This window comes from Neopelma chrysocephalum, unplaced genomic scaffold (genome assembly GCF_003984885.1).
Source record: "Neopelma chrysocephalum unplaced genomic scaffold, ASM398488v2 Primary Assembly neopelma1_26, whole genome shotgun sequence".
In the NCBI taxonomy this organism is placed as follows: Eukaryota; Metazoa; Chordata; class Aves; order Passeriformes; family Pipridae; genus Neopelma; species Neopelma chrysocephalum.
This window is the reverse complement of record NW_020897695.1, coordinates 16,612,105-16,631,265: the sequence shown is the minus strand read 5'-3', so window position 1 is coordinate 16,631,265 and position 19,161 is coordinate 16,612,105. Positions and strand designations below refer to the sequence as shown.

At 39.2% G+C, this 19,161-nt stretch overlaps 1 protein-coding gene across 19 annotated transcripts in view; it reads left to right on the top strand.

Annotated features, from left to right (window-relative positions):
* The window catches only part of ARPP21 (cAMP regulated phosphoprotein 21), a 197,598-nt gene that overhangs the window by 110,344 nt on the left and 68,093 nt on the right, over positions 1-19,161 (top strand). For 15 of the 19 annotated variants that reach the window (XM_027675704.1, XM_027675714.1, XM_027675719.1 and 12 more), the window contains 3 exons: positions 8,859-8,967; positions 10,776-10,877; positions 17,230-17,267. The exons of 1 other annotated variant lie outside the window; for it this stretch is intronic. In XM_027675704.1, coding sequence (XP_027531505.1) covers positions 8,859-8,967; positions 10,776-10,877; positions 17,230-17,267 — 249 coding nt within the window. The remainder of the gene's footprint in view (positions 1-8,858; positions 8,968-10,775; positions 10,878-17,229; positions 17,268-19,161) is intronic. 3 more of the 19 variants (XM_027675722.1, XM_027675721.1, XM_027675720.1) reach the window with 1 other exon arrangement.

Here is a 19,161-nt window from a genome sequence, read left to right as displayed (position 1 = left end):
GTTTATGATTAAGGTGGACGTGCTTTTTACAGCTGTTCTATACTGTAATGAAATATTAGTTAAGCATTAATCAGAAGACATTTATGGTACTTTTTTCTCTATTTCTTTTCTTTTTAATCTTTACAATCACACCACTTTATAGTGTAGGTTTTGTTAAACGTAGAAGGTTATTGTCACCTGCTGTGTGTGGGGAGATGAGAGGTTGCCCAGGAAGAGAATGCTTTGGAATAGCAAGTAGGTAATTTGGTTGAGGGAAGCTCTTTCTTGCATAAGTAATTCATCCTTGTGCTTGTTCAAGCTGTAGTAGGAAAGTGCTCATTAATCAAGATGCTGTTTGGTCATTTATACTTTCAAATTACTGGAGAGGGATCTGGAAGTCTGAGATAGCTCCTGTGCTAGGTAACTGTACATCAGTAGTAGGTGAAGAAATGTATTTAAATCTGAGCATTTTAGAAATAAGGTGTTGATAGTTGAGCAAGTAAATTTTAGATGTGGTCCAAATTGGTTTTATGATTGCCTTTTGCTCTTCTGTTGCATGCCTCATTTTTAATGTAGGAAATAGGACACACAGAAATATAAAAAGTATTATGAGTTTCAAGAAATCTTTGCCTTTGTCGGTTGTTTCTTGCTGTTTCCAGGGTAGCCTTGTGAGGCTGTTTTTGTCAGTTTATTAAAAACAGACCCTCTTCTTTAGGCCAGTGATTGATCAGAGGATGACTTCTGATCCATGAGTCTTCCTGCTGGAGAGGGCAAAAATATTCAAGGGTGTGAAGCAGAAGTCAGCACAAGAATTTGTTATGATATTAATGTGCATACATGGGGCATTTCAAGAAATAATAGTTTTTTCATTAGCCCATTGGCTTTTAGTGAACCATCTTGCCTTCATCAGTAGACTTCAAATCTTGAATTTGCTTCCTTTTTCTCTCTCTGTTCCTTGTTAATTTTTGAACGTCTGAAATAGAAAAGTGTAATTTTAAATAGATCACAGCAGTTATGCAACACTGTAATTTTCAGCCACTTACAGAATATGCCCCATCCTTAAAATCAGATATTAATGAATTCCATAATAATCTGTGCTACCACTTTTGAGCCTCTATTAGCTGGAAATAAATTGGCACTGTGCAAGATGTTCAGTCTTTTTAGGCAGCCTGAATATCAAGAATTAAATCCAATTGAGGAGAGTAAGCAGGGGAAGCAGGTCCTTCAGTAAAGAAATAATCTTAGTTTGATCACAGGAGGACACTTTGAAGCTCCTAAAATGGTCCCTGCCTAAGAGAGGACATAATGCTTTTGCTCCATCTAGCAGAAGGGGTGGTTATTGCATGTGGCTTGGCTTGTAGGCTTCTCCCCTGTTCTCAAAGCCGATCTTCTGGCCCCAAAATACTGGGCAAAATATTGAAGTTTATACTCAAGCAGTCACTCAGGGAGTCAAGAGGTGCTATGTTTTTGCATCCATATCTTAAAACAGGATGATTTTCTGGAATGAAGTTTTAGGAAAGCTTATGAGGGTCATGAGTTTTGCAATGGTACCTCAACATTGAATCAAGTTCTTTAAGTACTGTATGCTTTGAAATCCTTCAGGAACTGGCCCTCTGCCCTCTGCTTGGTCCACACACAGAACAACTTGGCATGGAAAAGATTCAGCGTACATCCTGCAACCTTCAGCTTCACTGTGGTTTTTGTAATAAGAAACACTACTGGTGCCAGCGCCTCTGAAGTCGTGTGCTGAGGTACTAAGACTGAGCATCTTGAAAGATGCTCAGTCACAGAGGGAAAAATGATTCCATGAAGCATTCCTGGCTTGTTCTTTCAGTCCTGCCAGACTTATCTGCAACCCCAATTAGAGAGGGAGAATGCCTGTGAAAATAACTTGTGACTTACCACATCCCTATTTAATAATAAATGCAGAACATGTTTAGAGTCCAGCTGCTGCTCTGAAAAAAGTATTAAAGAATATATAGTCTTTAACTGGGAAAAATTTAGCATTTGGTATTTGGTATTTTTTCCCCCTGTGCCACAGAGAAGACAGCACCTTGAAGAACTGTCTTGTACTGGGTTGATTTTTTTTAAGGCTTTTAATGTGCTTTTACCATTCTTAGTGACTCATATGATAAAAGCAGCAATCTGCTAATGAGGCATTTATCTTCAAATGCTTGCAATGCCATTTTGAGTGGTTTTAAGTATTAAGTTGTGATAATATAACTGCACTGTGCTTTAACAATTATCTGTATTTAAATTCCCACTCTAGCTTTTTTGAAACTGTATTTTAGCATCCATCAGCCCTTAAATACACGAAACCTATTTGAAGGGTGTAATTTCAGGCTCTCATTCTTGAAAAATGTTGTTCTGAGACAATTTAACCAAATAATTTAACCTGTAGGGCTGGAATTCTGCCTTTTTCATTAAGTTTGGGGCTTTTGACAATGATAATATTTGCTTCCAAGTTCTGTAAATTCTCAAACTCTCAGAATACATTCCTATACCGCTATTATCAAAACAGACATTGGTAGTGCAGATAATAGAGTTTTGGCCCTTGAGGTAAAGCAAAGAGATAGTACTACTTACGTAGTTTTATTGGGGTAGTAATGCAGAGCCCTAGGAGAGCCTTCAGCCTAAAACCAAAATAAAACACACAGCGGGCAGATGTAGTAGGTATTCACAAACTAGCACAGCAAGAAAAGCCACCATACTGTGTCACAGCGTGCCTTCAGAACAGAGGCCAACATGATGTTGGACTGAGCAGTCAGTTTAATTAAAGACAAGCACAAATAACAAGAAAACAATGCTAAACCATCAGAACACCTGCATAAGAGTGCCCTAAATCTTCACAACTTCTCTGAATCCTGTCAGCAGCAGTGCTTCTCTCTGGCTTCCACCATTCCATTGCTCTCTTGATGGCATCCTTGTGTAAGATCATTTTTGTTGGTTATTCATTTTGTTTGCCAGATGACAATTCTGCAAGTACCCTGGGTGCTGTTTTTCCCATCCTTAGCCCCATTACCCTACCTATTTTTGACTGTGTTGCCATTCATTCAGGAGAGGAATATTAATATGCTGTTCCCTGTTACATGCATTAAATGAACATTGGATCACAAATACAAAGTTCAGGTTTTTTGGCTCCTTCATACCACAGCGATCTCCCCTTCTGAACTTGCTTTCCTGTATTGCATTCTTTCAGACAGCTACTTGGCTGTTACCTGTGAGGCTTTTGCAGATGATATACATTGCAGCACTTGCTAGATTTTTTAGCTACATCAGGTGCTGTACTGCCAAACCCATCTTTTCCACACATGGTGAGGTTGTTGCTTCTTCTGAAAGACATCTTGCAACAACCTGTGTGCTGTGGTGCTGTCAGAAACATATGCTTCATAATAAAGATTTATGTGCTGTATATAAGTCAGCCCTGAAAATACCAGACTGTTTGTGTGCTCTGCTAATGCAGTGACTGAGTCTGCAGAACTGTAACATTCAAAGCTCATGCTTGTCTCTTTCTATTTGTTCTTTTGGTGTGGTATCTGTGTTTCCTGATTTTTAGCCAGTTATTTTTAATAAGCTAATTAACTTATTTTAAATGAGTGCAGATTTTTTCCCCACAGTACTGAATTTCTTATCTCCTGTCCAAGTAGAGGTCTATGAAACTGCATTAGTGGGCTTGGCAGACTCAAGAAAATGCCCTGTTCCTTCCTTAGTCATGTATCCTAATAGCTATTACCATTTTGCAATATGTTTTAAAAATCTGTAATTTAATTAAATAGGATATACCTGGTTAAGGTAGTTAGGGTTTGCGATTTTTTCATTACTACTTACAAGAGTTGACTCAGAATCAAAAGCATTAAATGAGCATGTAATGGGGAATTCTCCTGAAAGAGTCTATGTAAAAAAATATGCCTGAGGCATGAACTCTGCTTTCTGTCATCCAGAGATAAATTGAGAAGAACTCTACTGAAGTGAATGGAAGTAGCTCACATTAAAATCACTGTAATGATAGTAGGAAAAAAAAATCACATTATGCTATCAACCCCCTTTTTTTTTACCTTTTGACACACAGAACTATTTTGCTGCTTATTCCGGCTTTCCCATTTCTGAAATATAGACTTCACTGTAAGCAATGAGTTCAAAAAAGTGCCTTTGGGGCCTTGCTTAAGTAAGGGCTGCAGATGGCTTTTAAGGAATTATAAAATCAGAAGGACAAACGGTAATGGCCAACTTGCAAAAGAAAGAACAGACACAAAGACCACCTAAAAGGTAGTGATGGAGGTTTGTTCTGCTATGGATTTGTTACTATGTATCTGACTCAGTGTTTCAAAAAATGACAGCATGATTAAGGTTGGAAGGAATCTCTGGAGGTTGACTTGTACAACCCAGTCCTGCTCAAGCAGCGCCACCTGGACCCAGTTGCCCAAGACAATATCTGGGACCATACCAAGGATAGAGACTCCACCACCTGTCTGGGCAACCTGTGCCAGTGCTTGGTCACCCTCACAATGAAATTACTCCAAGCACAGAAATAAGAAGTTCCAGCCATGTCTTCAAATGATCTCTCAACACAAAAATGAGGCTGAAAGAGTTGAAATGATCACTGGCTACCTGAGAAGGAGCACATGCACGAGAAATGGGAAAATTGCTCTGAGATTTTACCTGGGTACTCTCCCCAAGTCTGGACCTGATATTGCACAGAAGTACTTAGAAATCTTCCTGAATCAGGAGAAAAAATGGATAGTAGGGCTAATGGTGTCTGTTACATATTGTGTCTGGCCATTGGGTAAACTGATCACTCTCCAGAAAGTGTTCTCTTTTCACTGTGGAAGAAAACAGATTAGGAAAAGGTTTCCAAAGATTTTTAGTGATGGGAGCAGACTTTGCAGAAGTTTGTAGGTGCTCAGAGAGTTTTGGGAAGCTTTTCATGGTGAAATGTTTGGGTGCAGCAGGACACTTACTGAAGTTGGCTCCCTGAAGGAGCGAGAAGGGGGTCGAGAAGGGGGGTAGACAGCTGCCTGAGGATGCGTGCCCAAGAGCACTAATTCTTGGGCTTTGACCTTTGTAGTGCCTGATGAAAAGCTTTACAGGGAAGGAAGAAATGTGCTGTGTGTTTTCTTCTGAACCACGTTGCCAGAAGGATGACTAACTGAGCTACCTGACAACTTTTAGGAAATATGAAATTAGTTCATCTGCGATTGTAGTTTTGTGAAGCTGCGTTTTCAGGGCACAGATGTTTTGCTTCTACCCATACCATCAAGCAATAAAAATCTGGATGATCAAAAGGTTATATTAAATAAAACCCAAACAAAAAAAGAAACACCCCAGACTTTACATCTTTTTAGACTGTGTGCTTTCCTCCTCCCTTAGTGTTGGTTTCTGAGCCTTTAAGGTATAACTGGGTCATGCTTTTCGGTTTCTCAGTAGAGTCCCCAAATTGCAAAAATCCTATTGACCTAAAAGTTTTTTCTGGAGTAGTAGGTCTTGAGATTCTCAAGTGATGCCCAGATTCCAGACATGGGGGATAAATGGAGTACTGAATGGGCTAAATGAAATCCTGTCATACAGGTATGCAGCACTCCTTGTACACATGCATTTGCACGCCCTTTTCCTTGCGCATGACAGTTACCAAGTACATGGGTGTGGCCATGGTAAACCCACAAATTGTAGATTGTTTTTCTTTGTTTGTTTGTTTGTGGTTTTTGTTTGTTTGTTATTTGAAAGATCCCTAAATAGGGAAGAGTACTTGAGTTAGCTGTAAGGCCTTCAGAAGTTCTCAGTGTCTTTTCAAAAAGAGAAATCCCATTTTTAAAATTAAATTGAGATTTGGTTAGTATTTGAAGATGTAATCTAGGTATCCAGTGTGGCAATAGTGAATAAGTTCCTGATTCTTTTTAATGGCTTTGTAACAGTAATTGTAAACCATGCTTTGACTACAGTAAGATCTTAGTGTATGCCAGTAAATAATCTTGATAAATTCACTCCCTTACATGCATGAACACAATTTTGTATATTGTGCTGACTGCTACTGGCAATATCAGCTAAAAAATCTCAGAAGAGTTAATAATTTGGGGCTCACATGAGATGAATTCACTGTATCTACGGTATTACTGCAATGATATACTGTGTAGTGTATTGACACTACACTGCATCTTATGCAAAATTGCATATTAATTTCTTCATTTTTAAGGAGATTGACCTGCAAATTTATTTAACAGATTTCCCCCGAATAACCATAAGGTTTCTGCTTCCTTACAGAAAATGCATAATACTGTTACAGGGAACTTTAAAGCTGGGAATGTAGAGCTTGCACTGACTTCCATCAGGGGAGCAGACCCAAACCTTTGCAGAGATATCTTTAAAATAGTCTACATTTCATTCAACTAATGATTTCTGGTGTTTGAGGGAGGTCTGGTTGGTTGGTGTGCCTGAAGAAATTTGTTGCTGTGGTACCCTATTTCTCACTTGACAACCTTCCCTCTGCTTTTGCATCCTTATTAATTGAGCTGGTCATGCTCTTTGCAGCCTCACTGGTAACAGTGACCCGGAGCTGCAGTGACAACTGGGAGAGCTGATAGTGCTCATAGTGCTGATAATACCCCGGTGCTTCGTAGTGCTCTGCACATTTGCAGAGTCTTTCTGCCCAAGCAAATGTCTTTTCACAACTGAAGACCAATCACCTACTGGGCTTGTAGATTAATTTTATTAACAAGCACATAATGAATCATTAGTTTTGACTTGTGGCTTGATCTCATGCTACTCCTATTCTCTTATGACAAGTGGAAACATTTTATAATTAGCAAATGAAGTGAAAATGGGATTTAATAATGAATTATGAAGTATGAAAATCATGTTGTTGTTTAAATAAGTTAGTAGTTGGAGGAGGTTTTTTTTCAAATTGTTTTTTCAAGCTTTTTTCTCTCTAGTTTTTGATTAATTTTTTCTCAGCATTTTAAAATCTCATTTACTTATTATGCTTGGTATATAGTTTATTAGTTGCTTAGCATATAATTTACACCTCTAAATTTTACATTGATAGTACAATTGCAAAAATTTTGTTTGTGCTTTAGAATGTAAAACCAGAAAAATAACAATCCTCAGATAGTTCTGTCAAAGCAGAATATTTGAGTGAATGAATCTTCATTTCTGGCTGTGCAGGCATAGTGCTCATTAATGGGAGCAAAGGGAGAGCAACCCACCTAACAATCCATTAATGGGGCTTTTTAGCCTTTCTGTTTATAAGGAAACATAATGAATGACCCATTAGGTTAGAAAATTATGCAGAGAGCCATGGTCCTCTGGGTTTTCCTAAAAGAAGGCTAGTAGGGCATCCAGAGTCTGCTGACTTGGGCCCTGTATGTTAGTGCTAGCAGCTACGGATGGTGGACAGAGATTTCTTGAATTATCAAACTATGTGGAAATGGGGACCGTATGTTTTGTCACTTTGTCACAAAAATGCAAATTGTGAACAGAAGTGGGAATCCTCTAAATTAATAGAGAAAAAAGGCAGGATAGCTGGTGTCTCTTAATATTGAATTTCTTACAATTTCTTACAATTTCTTACAAATGCTTTCTGCACATCCAACAATGATTTGATATGGACTGCAATTATGGCATGAATATGTGCTCTATTATAATTTGAAATCCATAATGCTGTAACAACAAAATGGTGGCTGATTTACATGTCTGGTTTAATTTTCTGTTGTGAAATAAGATGAGGCTGAGGTTTTTCTTTTAAAGTTTGTAGAGGACTTTTATTTACAAAATCACTGACTTTTTAAATTCTACCTTTTGATTTCTTTGCCGTTGCTCCGTTAATGCCAGTGAAAGCTTGTTGTCCTGTTTGTGTAGGTCTCTAGACATGAGCTCTTCCTACCAGTACTGATGCTGGCAGCTCTTTCAGCATGTTGCATAAGGCTCATGTTCCTTGATAGATGTATTATTGTTTTTAAAACAGTTTGTGCATTAGCAGCCCCTCAGTTGGGTGATAGCAGTGTATGAATCTTAGCTCAGTACGTGAGGCCATTGATCATCCTGTCGATGTTGGTTGAAGAGAAAACATTACAGGTTTGGCTCTGGGAGTGGTGCAGGCCAGAATGTTATTTATTGACAGCTACGAGGCATTGGCAGTAACCAACTCAGTCGCAAAAGTTTCTTCTTAAAATTCTCTTTCTGCACAGGGTGAGGGGATGTATGATTCTGCTTTTTGTACAAGGTGAGAACATGGAATAGCATTATACCACCTTACAAACCTGAAAATGTTGAGCTTTTAACCAGTGGGGCTTGGCTTTTAAAATAAATGAAAAAATGTCTATATGAATTTAAATCAGTGAACTGATTGGTACTCATGATTGTTCTGGAGTATTTTTCCCACATGATGCTGATGAGGTAAAATTTAGTTTAACCAAAACATCACCAGTCCCTCTCTTTACTGGTTTTGCTTATTAGGAGTGAGGAAACTCTTGAGTGTTTTGTTTTTTAAAATTTCTACCATTTTTTTTCCTTACTTATAAAGATGGATAGGTTTCACTAAGTGGCAGTGTTGCCGGAGGTCCAAGCTACTGAAGGAAGCAAATTAACATACAGTATGGTAATTTGTTTTCCCTGTCCTTCAGTCACAGTGAGGAGAGTCTAAATATTTCAGTGACTGAGACTTTGGATTCCCATTCCTTGCTACACAACAACAAAAGCTATTTATAGCAATAACAGTTAGCAGCGATACAGCAGCCTCAGAGAGCTATGGGCAGCATCTCACCCTGACTGCAAATGTTAACTGCTTTTGCACTGAATGCCTCTGTGAAAACAAAGAGCACTGAGAAATAAAGATCAAAGCAAAACCAAAAGAAAGATTTTTTTATTGCTATGTTTTACTTTGCTGGCAGACCAGAGCAAAGGTTTTCTGAACATTTAAAAGATGAAAAAGGTGAAGAATCCCAGAAGCGATTTATCTTGAAGCGAGATAACTCTAGTATTGATAAAGAAGACAATCAGGTTGGTTCTCGGTTCGAGAGTTGCTGAAATTTGTTCTGTTTTTGAAGGTGGGCTGACTGATGTTATTGTTGTTCTTTTGTTGTTGCTCTCCTCCTCCCCTGCCCTCCTGCCCCCTCCCCGCCTCCTTTGACATACGTACCACCATGGGTGGCGTCAAGCCCCAGCGTGGCCGCTTCAGCCGCTTCAGTGTGGGGTTGCATGGGTGGTTTGCTTGGCGCAGGACTTGCTGCATGCCCACGGGAGGGGGAATGCCGGTGGCTCCGGGCTGCGTGGAAGGCTGTGTCAGTCGCATTTCTCAATGTCTTGCCTAACTATGGCAGTTGTTACACTCCCTATAGCTCCCTCCTTCCATTGTACTCACTCAGAGTTGGATTTCAGTGTGGACCAATGATAAACTGATGTAGCCCATAAAAGAGGAGAGGGAAACAAACAAACAAACAAAAAGCCCCAAATAAACATGTGATGGTGAGGCCAGGTTGATTTTTTTTTTTAAACCTTCCTAAATTATGTTTTGATCAAAAATAAATCAGGTTCATCTTTTAGTTCCCTTCCTCCTCCAGTGCCTTCACCACCTTTTACTGTCTGTGTAACTTACTTGCTTGTGCATGTACTGTGGCAGACGTTCCCCCTCTGTGTTGCCTGTGCCATAACACTACCTTACCTTAGGTGAGCCTGATGAATAAGGGAGCACCAGGGAAATGTGTGTATTTGTGCTGCCTTTAAAAGCGGGTGTTGTGCTGTTTCAATCCAGTGCAAGCTGTGTATGTGGAATATATTAACAAAAAAATAATCTGAAAGGGTTCTGACATGATTTGCTTTTATGAAAAAATTATCACAGGTAAGAAGACAGCATATGCTTTCTTTGCTTAGATTATATTTGTGGAGGGACCTACCAGTGAGTCTCTCGTTGCCACTTTCCTTCATGTTTTCAGTAAAGGACTGATTTTTCCCTTCCTTTTTTCTTTTTTTCACCTTCTTTTTCCTTCACTTCAGTTTACATAGCAGCCTTGCCAGTTGTGCTGCATCCAAGCTGGTTTTGAAAACAAACCCCAAGCAATTTCAGGGTGTTGTGAACATGGGGATCAGCCAAAGGAAAGCACCATGACCGATCTGACCCAGTGATGGTGTGCAGGGGGAGAAGGAGCAGTACTTGAAACCCAACTGCTAATGAAGGGCAGTTCATTGGCAGTTCTGGTGGGGGGTCATCTTCTCTTCTTCCTACCATGGTACAGCCATTTCCCTCAATGTGGTTTACCAAGAGGCACAAATGACCCTTCTTTACCCAGAAAAACTGAAGTAGAGGATTCCTTACAGTGCGGAAATGGTTGAAACTGTCATCCTCAATATCTGGGACTTCTCCTTGTACACATAGACTTTGTGGGTTTCTTCTAGGGTTTGCAGTTTAGCTCTTGCAGCCTAGTTTCCCTCTTTTCTTCCTTGATTTTGTAGGTGGCACACCACTTCCTGCCCTCCTGCTCCTCACAGCTGGTAGGAGAATCCAGAAATGTTAGCAGCTGAGAACAATGGCACTTAGACTTGGGGTGCGAACACTCGATTTTAGGATGGCAGGTCCCAAAAGCTGTGCGGAAAGCCTCATTTTGGCCACCTGCTCTACAAACCCATATGCAGTATCTAACTGGAAATCCTGAAGTGCCCAGTCTCGCAGGGTGCTTTGTGCAGGAGTGACAGCTATCATTTTTGTGCTTCGTTTGTTTAAGTGAACATTTATTATTCTCAGATGACAGTTACTTAATGGCAGTTTTTAACAGCTCAACTTATATAATCCTCCTGGTTTTCTTTCTGCTCAGCAAAACAGAATTCTTCCATTTAGAGATGACAGACGAAGTAAATCAATTGAAGAGAGAGAAGAGGAGTATCAGAGAGTGAGGGAGAGAATATTTGCACAAGATGTGAGTAGTTGTTTTAATTGCCTCTTTAGTGCCATACCTTCACCCGGTAGTCAGACAGTCTTGCCCCCCTCCTACAACAACACTGCAGTTGGGCTTGCCTTGTGGAGCTGAAGCTGACAGGGAAAGCAGATTAGTGCAGAGGGTCCAAGAGGAATTTAAAAGGTGTGGAAATTGGCTTCTGGAGAATGAGGTGATGAGAGTTGCAGGGAGAAGGGTAGAGAAGGGATCAGGCCCAGCATGTTGTCTGGGGAGTGCTTATCCTGTTTCTTTGAATGTTCATGTTGTCTAGGTTTACTTCTTGTTTCCTTCTCTTTTGCTAACAAAGAGCAGTGATTTAAATGGACACTCTCAATAATTTCAAATAGCTGTGTTATTTTATATTTCATTTGAAATAAAGTGTCCTTTCACAAAGCCTCCTTATGGTTTTTGTTTCTTCGGACCAGTGCTGTAGGCCAAGACACTGAGAACAAAGAAAAGGCATAGTTTAAACATGAAGTTGCACTGTTTTTTCAAAATGACTGATTAAAGAACTGTATTTCTACCATCAGAAAGTTGGTCACGCTGTTGATGATTATATTCTGAAAGGAATAAAATGAAACAGACGTCTTAATTGTTGCCCGTACAAAAAAATCAGAACTTGCAAAGCAAGGTATATTTCTAGAGGAAAACATTTAAATGTGAAACATCTGTGAGCAATACCTGATATTCCTGAAAAAAAGAAGAAAATCATAATTTGCTATAATACTGTAATTTCTTTATCTCACATCTCAGTGGGAGTTCTGCCACTTAGAAATATGGGAATAAACCCAATTAAAACTGTTTTTGAAAATCATATTTGGCAGTGTCCTTTTAAATTAAAACTGTTCATATGTTGCAGGGCTAATAGTATTTGTTGTTTGGATTTGGAATTGCACATACCCACGTTATTTTTCTTTAGCTGAATACGCGGTATATTTTTAAGGTGTGTGTTGTGTCACTTGTGTTAAGTAATTTTGCTTTTTAGTAAATAGCTAGTTACATTTGGTTTTAGTTTCCCTTCTTATTTCTTGACCGAGACAATTCCAGTGAAAGCAGAGGCCCATCAGTTTATGTTTTGCTTTCAGCATGTGGATCTGTCACGGTCTATACATGGTATAGACTTAGCAAGTTATTCAAAAGCTGCAAAAGCTTCTTTGCAACCTGTTTCTTATATGAAATTTTGGGGATTTGGCATATTACGAAGGAGCTTGTGCAAAACCAAACCATCTTTGTGTTTTGAAGCAGAATTCAGATGAAACAAAATGTTAAAAGAATATGGACAGTCATTGCCAAAATAGTGCTGTTTCTATCACAAGCAGCATATAGAAATACCAGGCTGAGAAACAGAGGTGTCTGGAAAAGTGATGTGAAATGGCTCCACAATGTATTGCTGCTGTTGTCTTTAGATACTTGAGTTTTAAAAACAGGCAAGCAGTGAGCATTTTAATTGCCCACAGCAATTAAAATTGTTGTGGTCCATTGGGTTAGCATCTTCAAGTGGCAGGACCTAAGTAACAGTGTGGTTTGTGGCAGGCATTTTAAATGGATTGGGAGTGAGCATTTTTAAAGATGAGCAATGTTAGATATCTCTCCCTCTCTCTCTCATATCCACTCATTTGCTCTCTCTCTCTCTGCAATTGCAGGTGTTAGTGAGCATCATAGTGCAGTTAATTTCAGCAAGCTGTACAATTAATATTAACAGGAATATATTTCTTGGCTAAGCTTTTTTAGAGTGGTGCACTCCTTACATATACAAGGTGTTTTTAGGATGATGCCTTACGGATACAAGGTGTTTTAGGATGATGTCAGTGGTTGTGGTGGTGGCCAATGTTTTTTTTCCCAATTTTAGTAAAGAGAGAAATGGCTTCCTGTTATATATAGTCATTTACTGCACATATGACTTTGAAGTTTTAATGCCCTCTGCAATCATTAATTAATCCAGTTCTCCCCAGGTTTATGTGAGGTAGATAGCTAGGCCTTGTCACCCTGTAAATTACAGGCGTAGAAAGAAAGTCAGGAAAGGATTAATCAAGTGGTATTTTTATTACCTCTATACTGTTTTCACTGCTGTATTCAAGCCTTTATCAATGTCTTGCTTATGAACCTTAGCAAATGGATTATAGATACTTCACTTTTAATTGGAGTATGCACAAATAGAGCTTGCATGAAGTCTCCAAAGAGCAGCCATGAAGGTCTAGATTACTGCCATAACTTGTTGCATCGGACACGCCCTCTCTAAACATATTTGAGGTACCCAAAACTCTTTAGATAAGATATCAGCCCAAGAGTCAGAACTTTGAACAAAATTTAGGAGGAAAAGGCAGTCTGGTTACAGAGGCAAAAAATTCTATGCATGTTTCAAATGCTGTGAAAAATGTCTTAACCTGGACCCCACATACCAACAAACCTTACTTGTCCTTCCTTCGATCTTGCAGTACCCTCATGCACCAGATCTCATTTCCAAGTGGGAAGGTTTTAACAAAATAAATATGTTCATGAGTAATACCATCATTATGATAGTCCTTATGATGATTAGTCTGATATTAGTCAGTTTAAATTATACTTTCTGGCAAGTTTTCCTTCTGCTGTGTTGGCTATCATAAATTTTGACAAGGAGAGCTGAAGGTTTTAATGAATCCTGTCATAGCAAGGAGTCATAGCAAGTGGCAGGGATTGAGAAGCATGTTAATGCGATACCTTAATAAAAGGATAGGTGAAGAAATAAATAGTTAATAAATTGTTCCAGCTCACTGAAATAAGGACTATAAAGTGCACCTCAAATTTTTCAGGCTGCTAAGAGTAAGACAGTGCTGCCTGAGCTCTGTTATGCTCAAAGCTATTTTCAAGGTTATTTTTTTAACTGCAAAGCCTACAACTTTCCTTTTTAAAACATGTTTTTATTGGAAACTTAGTTTTACAACAATTTATGAACTTTACGGCCAAGTGCACTGGAGCAGAGGACCTGGAGTATCTGGGTCTTGCAGAGAGATTTCTTATCTGAACTGCTTTAGTTGCCTTTAGGAAGTTGTAAAGTAATTGTCCAAGAAAGATAAAGAACAACCTAAAGGAATAAAAAAATTATGTCATGGCATTTCCATGTGTGTAGATTTAACAGAGAATCTCAAATGAGGGCATGAATGATACACGATGTTTGGCTTTTAAGCATGCAGAAAATTGATTTTAAAGACTAGCAATCAAATTACATGGGGGAAATTTCATTCTTCAAGGTTAACGCAGTGTATAACCTCGTGAGCCAGAATCATGCTAGGAACACTCAGTGTTCATAAATGTATTCTCTGGGAATCATTGTGTATTCACTGAAAAATGTAGATGTTTTCTTACTTACACAAATGGTAGAATTACCCATAGTACACTTGGAATTTATTAAAGGAAATACACCATGCTTTTTATTTTTTGTTGTTAATTGTAATGGCTGTTTTTGACTAAGGAGTGTATTCTAAAGAACCAGATCCTTTAGATAAAGTAAGTCATGATTCCTCTACTTAAGAAAACACTGAGAATCTTTATCACAGAAAAAAACCCAAAAGAAATACTTGAAGGGGTGGCTTCAGCCTGCCCTATCCTTCTAGTGTGAAAAGATTAGTATGAAGAAGGCATAAAATTAATAAAAACAAATCAAAGGCACAACTGGTTTTGGCTACCATAAACCTGTAGGTATTAAAACTCCTGTACTGCTGTACAGAGCCTTTGTTTATGGCTGCAGATCAAGTAATAAGTATTAGTTGGAAGCCTGAGATTTATCACATCTTGTTAACTGACAAGAAAATTATTACCTGATGGTATCCACTGCAGGATATTGCTGCATGTTAATAGTTATCTGTGTTGGCTAATGTAATTAAAAACATGAGCAGCAACACCCAGTATACCTAATGCACTGGCAGAGCTGATGCACGTTTTTCAGTTGGGACTTTAAAGGGTTCTTGGAAATTGGAAAAGTGAAGTACTCATTTCACAAATGACAATTAGTCATACAGAGGACCCTAATGGAAATCCTGCATGCAGAGGTCGCCAAGGAGGCTAATTTGTAGGTAATGTTACATAACTTTTTTCTTTTGTAGGTTTGTTGTCAGTGTGTTTGATGGGTATACAAGAGCCAAGTGTTTTAAGGATTTTTTTTTACAACAGCTATGCTGTGTGTTTCAGCTTTTCTGGTGCTTTAAATTGAGCATTATTGATGCTATAGATCTGGGAAGTGAGTCCTGACCTTGTAGTAACTCAATTGCTATCCAGATCTGCTTAGCCATCTGATTTTTAGCAGTAAGAGTAACTTAATAAAAAAGTGCCTGTCTTCTCTGCTTCTCAGCCTCACACCTGTATACTGAAAAATAGTTTCCAGAGATTGTGTAGCCCTTTGCCAGCATCGTCAGCCAGGAAGACAAATGGAGTTATTATGGACTCTGTCTTTAAGTCTGTAATGCAGTTGATAGCGGTTCCCATCAAGACACTGAAAAGGAAGCAGACCTTTACATTTGCTTGATAAAATATAAATCCCAAATATTTATTCTGATTTACACTGCAGTCTCTTTAAAAACTTTAAAAAAATTAAATTAATCTAGACAGGTACATGCCCCTTTGCTTTTGTAACTTTGTGGGTACACAGACCAGTACTCTAAGCAAAGGTTTTTCTGTAAGAGTAGTTGTAATGCTGCTTTGGAATCTGTCTGCAGTGAAGTCAATGCACAGATGCCCATCATGGCACCTCAAGATGAAGACATGTCCCCACAGTTGGTGTGGTACAAGCCCATGGGTAATTTCACTATGCTTTTGTGAGTAGTTAGACTATGCTGAAGTCTGCACAACCACATTTGTTAATGAAACCTGGTGAGTAAGGAACATAAAACAAGAGAAGATGCAATGTCGTAGTTGTACAAAGGATCCCAGTGATTTTAGATGAAACAGTTTTTGTCTTCTCTCAGACTGGGGTGAAACTTTATGTCTGCTGTAGCTGGTGGATTTTGGTCCCTGGCGATGGAGAACTTGCTCCTGATGTCCTGAGGCTTTGTGCTAAGGAGAGATGCACTGGCCACTGATGCAGCCGAGAGCCTTGCAAGTTTAGCAGGAGTGCAGGGTGGAAGCTTGCCTGGGAAGCCCACGGAGCTGTCAGATGTTCTCTAATGTGGATTCTGGGTGGGTGAATTACAGCTTTAATGAGAAATTGCATTGCCGTCTCGGGGATGAATTCCTTGCTTTTGTAAATTGGCTGTGGTGCCAACGGAAAACTTTGTCCAGGCATCTGCTGGAGCACTAAGAATGAGCAGGGTGTTGCTTCAAGTGTTGGCCAGCACTCTTTTGGGTAGGTCATTTAGCTCACCCTTGTCAAAACAAACATCCAAAATCTGTGCATATCCCATACCATTAAAATTTGACACAGCTAATGATGGCATTTCATTATTCTTTGAGCTGAATCCCATTGTTACAGAAGTAATGGGCGTGATCTCTGATGCCCTCCTCTCTTTGCCTGCCTTTTGTTTAAATTCAGTGCAAGCACTGACTATTCTTTCTTCTGTACCTCATTGAGATATAATCCAGTGACAGCTATGAGGCATTTTGTGTAGTGAACATGAAATAGGAGGGAAATGAAAAAATCAAAGAGGGAGAATTATTCATGGAAAATTGAGTACAGCTTCATTTCTCTGCATAAAAATTAAGTAATGCTAAAAGATTATACACTTGCCCATAGGATTTACTTCTTCTGAGCCCTTCACCTTTTTTGGAATCTAAGTCCTCCAGCAGGGAACCTTTTTGTGATAGACTGTGGTTGTTGTTAATATTATTATTAAGAAGATTATTATCATTTTATATCTCAATATTCCCTCTCCAACTGTAAAATGCAAAATCACACACTATTTCTAAGTACTGCAGTAGCTTCTCTCCCTTTGAGGAACTTTGTCAATTCTGCATGTTTTCCTTCTACTTATCCTTTCTATCTGCAGCTCTGTGCTATCCTGCAGTCTTACTTTGATGTAGTAGGGCAGACCACTGGAACCTTATATTATGCAGAAAAAATGGGTTTTCCCTTCAACTTGCCAGTATTTTGCACATCTGCCTTCTTCAGATCCCACAACTGAGAAGTTTCAGTTTGTTTCCAAACTGAGACCCCTCCTTGGCAATGTCTTGTAATGCATGGAATTTATTTTACTGGCCTGACCTTATTCTTGACCTTTCCTCCCCTCTTGTCTTCTGCAAATGCAAATGATGCATGAATTGAAATCCCCTTAAGCCTGAGCAGGGGAGGTAATTCTAAAATCAAGAAGAAATTGGAACAGCAGAGCATATCTAGAACGTCTGATACAATGCCTTTTTTATTTTTCAGTCAGTTTGCTCCCAGGAAAACCTTTTTGTGGAAAACAGGTAAAAAATAGCTTGTGTGTGTGTGTGTGTGTGTTAAATTTAGCTGTTTCTCTTATTATTTTATCTATCTATAGTTCTATAGTCGTTTATCCTAATGTGAAGACTGTTGAGCAAATTATTAATCCATGTTATCTGAAGTGGTTTTATCCTTTAAGAGGGAGTAAAAGAGATTGCCTTGCAATATGGTATCTGAGCAGATAAGGTGTTACTATTGCTGCTTTCCTGAGGCTTTGCATTTCAGTTTAAAAAGCAGATTGTGGGAAAGAAGGGGAGCCCACCTAAGCTTTCATTTCAAATGACCATTCTGTCTCTGGGGTGCCTTTAGAATTTAACTTGTTGATCTTTAAAAAGCACTCTAGCAGTGGCTGGATGATGTTATTTATGAAACACCAGACTTGTATTTCTGTTGTTTAACCTGCTCTCCTGTGGGGCTGAGCAGCAATGCTGACATTACTTGTTCCTTTTGAAGGCTCTCAAGTTCCCCAGGCTGAATCTGCTTTACTGCTGCCGTGTAGTAATGAGACGGTGATATCTGAGCCCACTGTTACTTAGAATTACCATGTGATAGTTCTTGTGAATGTTATTTTTATTATGTTAAATCCACTTAAAGCAAAGGGAAGAATAAACTGTTTTTAAGAATCTATGAAGTATGAAGTGTTGGCTCTATAACAGCCGTTAAGTTGCTTAACTGTGTTGAAAATCTTAAAAACTGTGCTGCCATAAGGATTTGAACCAAAACTGGGAATTTCACTGGTGAGTGTTTGGGCAGTGCTGGCCTGAGTCTGTCCTGTGAAGGTTTTAGAATTGTTTACCACTCCCTTGAAGAAGGGGAGGCTATCTGTCATAGTATTTTGTTCTCTGTCCATCCTTACACCTGTCAGATGTTCCCATAAAAATTGACTCCACAGTAATGGTACAAACCAGCTTTTCCGATGGACAGTTCTGTAAGTGGAATGAGGGAGGGCTCTCAGGAGATCATGGGCACTGTTATCTAACCACCTTATATTCTGAGAGCCAAGGATATTTTCTCAGCTGATTCTTCTGTGTTGTGACTATGGAGATATGTTTTATGAAAAAATAAAAATTGCAACAGAGGAACCCAAAAAGCAAAAAAAACAGATGCTCCCATAAACCTATTTTTCCCCTCTCAGGAAAGATTGGGACAAAAAACGTGACACAGTTGTTCACATTTCCAGGTCAGCATGAAAAGCCCTCAGAGGCTGTGCTGCTGAGGGTAGGGTGGGTACCTTGATAGGATAAACCATGAACTCCATAGCCAGGCCTCCCCTGTGTAGGAGAATGTGGCCAGTTTTGGTATTTGCAGTTGTTTGCTGTGCTCAAACCCATGAGCTGACTGACCTGCTTTCTTGGTGTGAGGATGCATACCCAAGTGGAGACCAGTAAAAGACCAGGTTGCAAATTGTCCTGCCTGAACTGTTGCTGTCCTGAGGGAGGCTTCAGCTGCGTTCCGCAGAACACTGCTTTTTCTTGATTCATGCCCTACAGCCTTTGATCAGGTGAAGCACTTGAACTTGTACTTGGCTCCGCACGCATGAGCAATCCTGTTGAGTTGCTGTGTCGAAAGTTAGGTATGGGTTTAAGTGCTTTGCCTTTCTTTTTTGTCAGACAACCTGAGCATTTCTCTGAGCTGCAGAGACTTCCAAATGACTTAGCAAGTACTTAAAATCACATATGCAGTATTTTGCTGGCTTGCATTTTTATGTTCTTATTAAGTTATATTTTTATGAATTTTCCTTTGGATGTGGATATATGGTTCCTTGGCTTCTGAGAATTACCTTGCTTGGTAACAGGAAATGCTAAATGGCCTTCAGCCTCCCTGGCTGATGTTTCTTATGTTCAGTTGACTGTGCTCAGTTATGGGAGAGGGAGGAGG